The following is a 3,857-nucleotide window of genomic DNA, read 5'->3' as shown; positions in this document are numbered from 1 at the left end:
TTGGAAGCCAAGATTTATGCTGTGGATCTCAATTAGTTGAAAAAAAGCTTTGATAATGATTGACATACATCTTATTTTAATAGTACAAGATTTATATTCTACTTCAATTGATTAGATTTTAAGCATTTAGAAACTAAGTGCATAGAAACTCAATTCAATTTCTTTTTGAAATTCTTATATCTGAGGTCTACTCCCAAGCACCTCGTTCGTCTAGAGAGTAAGTGTCTAGTGGGCTCTCAGAAACCACATAATTTTTAATTTATTTGAAACTTTAGAGATAAGTAAATGAATGAATCTTTACATTATGAGGAATGATATGAAGATGGGGAGAAACCCTTGTGTCTCCCCACTTGTATGGAGGGCGAGGGAGGCGAGAAGTAAATGAATATTCAGACATTTACATTATGAGGAATGAGATGAAGATGGGGAGAAACCCTTTTGTCTCCCGACTTGTTTGGAGGGAAGGGGCGGGGCGGGGCGGGAAGTAGAAAGATTGATCAGAAGAGCCTGCTTCCGAACTCCTTTGGATCTTTGGAAGAGGTGGGTAAGTTGCGCAGTGATGAGATACTCCTTCCCAATTGAAGGGCGACTCTCGTCTCCACCAAATCTGCGTGTTCCCTCTCCGCCGGAGGCTTGCCTAGGGAAGACGACAATGATTCGTCAAGCAACCGGTAGAATCCAGCGTTGTTCCTGTACATCTCGAACACCATCCCGACCTGCCCACCGTGGCTGAAGCTGTTTACAATACATGCCAAGGCACCAGCCACGACGCCAACCACTGTTGCTGAGCCCCCAAGTGCCGATCCCACCGTCGCAGCGCCCATCAGGATGGGCCCAGCCACAGCCATCACCCTGTTGCAGTTCAAAACCAGCTTGCTGAGCCTCACGTACTCCGCTGTGTCCCTCTCCCTCACCACGCGTGCCACCTCTGCCATCTCCCTCTCCTTCTCAGCGCTCCACCCGTTATCCTCCTCGGTCCTGGAAGGAGCAGCAGTAGCAGCTCTCTTGGGCCACCACATTGCGGGCTTCACCTCAGAGGGGAACTTTTCGAGCATGCCAGGGAGCAAGGGCAGTGGGTAGGCTTCGTCGATAGCCAACACCTGAGCCATGGCATCATCCAGAAATTGAGAAAGCTCTGGGCGGAGAGAGGGGTGAAGGCCCAATGTGGAGTGGATATGCGAGTGGAGGCTCTTGAAGAGTCGGGCGGCTTTCCTCTGCTCCTCTGCTAATTGAGAGGGCTGGATCTTGGTCATAAGGCACACCATGGCAGTGGCCGCCGAGTAGAGGAAGGTGGAGGAAAGGGTGAGGGAAAGATGGGAGCTCGGAAATGATGCGAGGGCTGCCATGGTTGCAGCCGCGAGTGTGATTGAATTGGTGGAGTTGAGAAGAAGGGTGTTCCAGTTATTCCTTTGTTCTGCCAAATTAGCGTGCATCTCGGCCCTATCAGCGACAATCTCAGCCACCGCCTGGAGTCTGGCCATGAGCACAGGCTCCTCCTTTTCTTTTCCATGTGGAAAGAGGAGCGTCTGTTCCCCTAGCTGCCTCTGGTTGTTAGACAGGTAGTGGTTGCTTTCGAGTTTGGGTGGAGAAGGGGAGTTAATCTTTGGAGGGTTGGTGTGAAGGGATAATGCAGCCCTCACTCTTGGGCCTGAAGATGTGTAGGGTAAACAAGTGGGTGCCCCAAGGCTTATCGCTGCCATGGCCCTCCCTCTTTATTTAGAAGACTCAAATCACCCGAGGATAAAAAGGAAGAGAGATGCTGAGAATTGGATGTTGAGTTGTTGTAAGTTATATGATAAAAAGAGGAAGGAGGAGGAGGGGTATCCATATTTATGGACACAGAGGGCGGTTTTTCAAGTTGGAGCGGGTCCAGTCAGCAAAATGACTTGTTCAATCGCACCTACTTCCTTCTGTCCTCCCAAAACAAAGCAAAGCAAATCGAATTGGACGGGGTCACATCCTCTTTTGGAGAGAAGGAGAGACGACTGTTCCATTTGGACCATGTATACAGTTTGAAACCCAAAAACCGAGTTCTGGAACTGTTATATCGAATCCAGTCGCCGAGTCAGTTACAATTCTACCGCCTTCATCGGCAATGTCAAAAGAGTTGAAAATTAAACGAAACAAACATAAACTAAAAAGAAAAGTAAATTAAATTGTGAATGTTTGAAGTCTATGGTTTGACCATCACCGTATAATCAATAGGATAGACGATTGGGGAAGAAAGTCAATGCCTTTGAAACTGGGGCACAATAATAACTAATGCTCAAGAACCCATGGATAAATAGAAATACACAAAAATTACTGATTTCAAAAATTGTTAATGTAGATCGGAATAGCTGGATCTGTATCGTGAATTAATGGGACCGGTCCAGTTCCTACCTTCTCTGTCGAGGCGCCGGCCAATCCAGCCCCACTTTCATTTTTATTATTTTGTTAATATTTATTTTGATCCCTATATTTTATTTTATATAGGCCAATTCTCTTGTTTGGAGCACTGATCCAGATCGTCGATTCACTCATCCAAACTGGTTTTTCAGATGGGCCTGCTTACTGAACCAATTTTTAAAAATAATGTTTGAAATTAAGCAAAAAATGTTTGGTCAATTTTGGAGAATAATTTTCAGCAAAAATGGGCCCAACTCTATTTTGTCAATACATAGAAATATATATTATGCGCGAGTACGCTTGTCAATAGGTGTTGGATCCCAATCCTTTCTTCATTCCCAATCCATTTTTGGACCGTGACGAAATGAAGTATTGTGTCCGGATCGTCAGTGATGATGCAATGAAGAATGGCGTCCGCTGGTTTTATGAATTTGTAAGTTCCTTGAGTTTCAAGAAACGTCCATCCATCTTATTATTATTTCTTTAAATGGTTTTTATTTATTTATTCATCGTTAACTTCAAATTTCCATTCATTTTGATGGGTGTGGTTCACGGTAGGTTACATCTTTAAGTAATCAAATTAAGGTCCACCTCCAAATTTTATTATAGATATAATTCTGGCTTTAAATTTTGTAGGATGGCTTGAGAATCCATGTTTAGCTCTAATTATTAATTTTAATATCCAAAAATACTATAAATCAAGTAGATTTATAAACATACGAAAATCTTGAAAATGGACCATCTTGAAACATGTTGAAAGATGCACTATTTTTTAGATTCAAAACTCTTTTTTATTTTCATATTCATACATCTAAATGTTGAGAAGATCAATTAGAGGTTTTTCTAATATCAAAACAACATTTTCCCATGAATTTTTAAGGTGCACCTTAGTTCTATATTGTAAGGTTGCAACTTACATAAAATATTTACACGCAATTACAATATAGTAAGGGGTGTTGGTTGTATAAAGCCGAGGCTCTAAACAATTAAAGTAAAGCGCATCTTAAAATAGTGTCGAGAAATGAGGTTTCAATACTAGAAATCGTTTTGATAGCTTTAAATATATTTTCATCTCTAATTATAAAATTTAAAGCTTAAAAAATAGTGAAGATCGAGCAGATCTATGAAAACATGAAAATCTTGAAAATTGATGGTAAAAAAATACACTAAAGATGCAGCACTATTTCCGAAAACTTGAAATCCATTTTTTCTCATTTCATGCATTTTGAGCTCGAGATGATCAATTTGAAGATATTTGGGTATCAAAACAACCTCTTCTCTCAAAATTTTTGAGGTGCACCCTAATTTAATTGCTTAGAACCTCACACTTACATAAAACTTTTTTCTATAGGAAAAGCAAGGGATCTCCCAAAAGGATGAAATTTCTTAGGGTGAAAATAAAGCCTCACCTTAAATCTTCATCTGGAAAGCACTTTGAACAACAAAAATCTACATGATGATGATGAAGT

At 41.3% G+C, this 3,857-nt stretch overlaps 1 protein-coding gene across 1 annotated transcript; it reads right to left on the bottom strand.

The window, feature by feature from the left end:
• Positions 1–241: 241 nt before the first annotated feature.
• On the bottom strand, positions 242–1,796 carry LOC18445477 (putative F-box protein At4g22030). Its single transcript, XM_020674280.2, has one exon. The coding sequence runs from the start codon at positions 1,698–1,700 to the stop codon at positions 498–500; it is 1,203 nt and encodes a 400-aa protein (XP_020529939.2). The 5' UTR covers positions 1,701–1,796; the 3' UTR covers positions 242–497.
• Between the last annotated feature and the right edge of the window lie 2,061 nt (positions 1,797–3,857).

The sequence above is a fragment of the Amborella trichopoda genome, chromosome 9 (assembly GCF_054954075.1).
Source record: "Amborella trichopoda isolate Santa Cruz 75 chromosome 9, AtrichopodaSantaCruz75HAP2 v2.0, whole genome shotgun sequence".
NCBI lineage: Eukaryota > Viridiplantae > Streptophyta > Magnoliopsida > Amborellales > Amborellaceae > Amborella > Amborella trichopoda.
The sequence above is the reverse complement of the archived record's forward strand: the minus strand, read 5'-3'. Positions and strand labels throughout refer to the sequence as shown.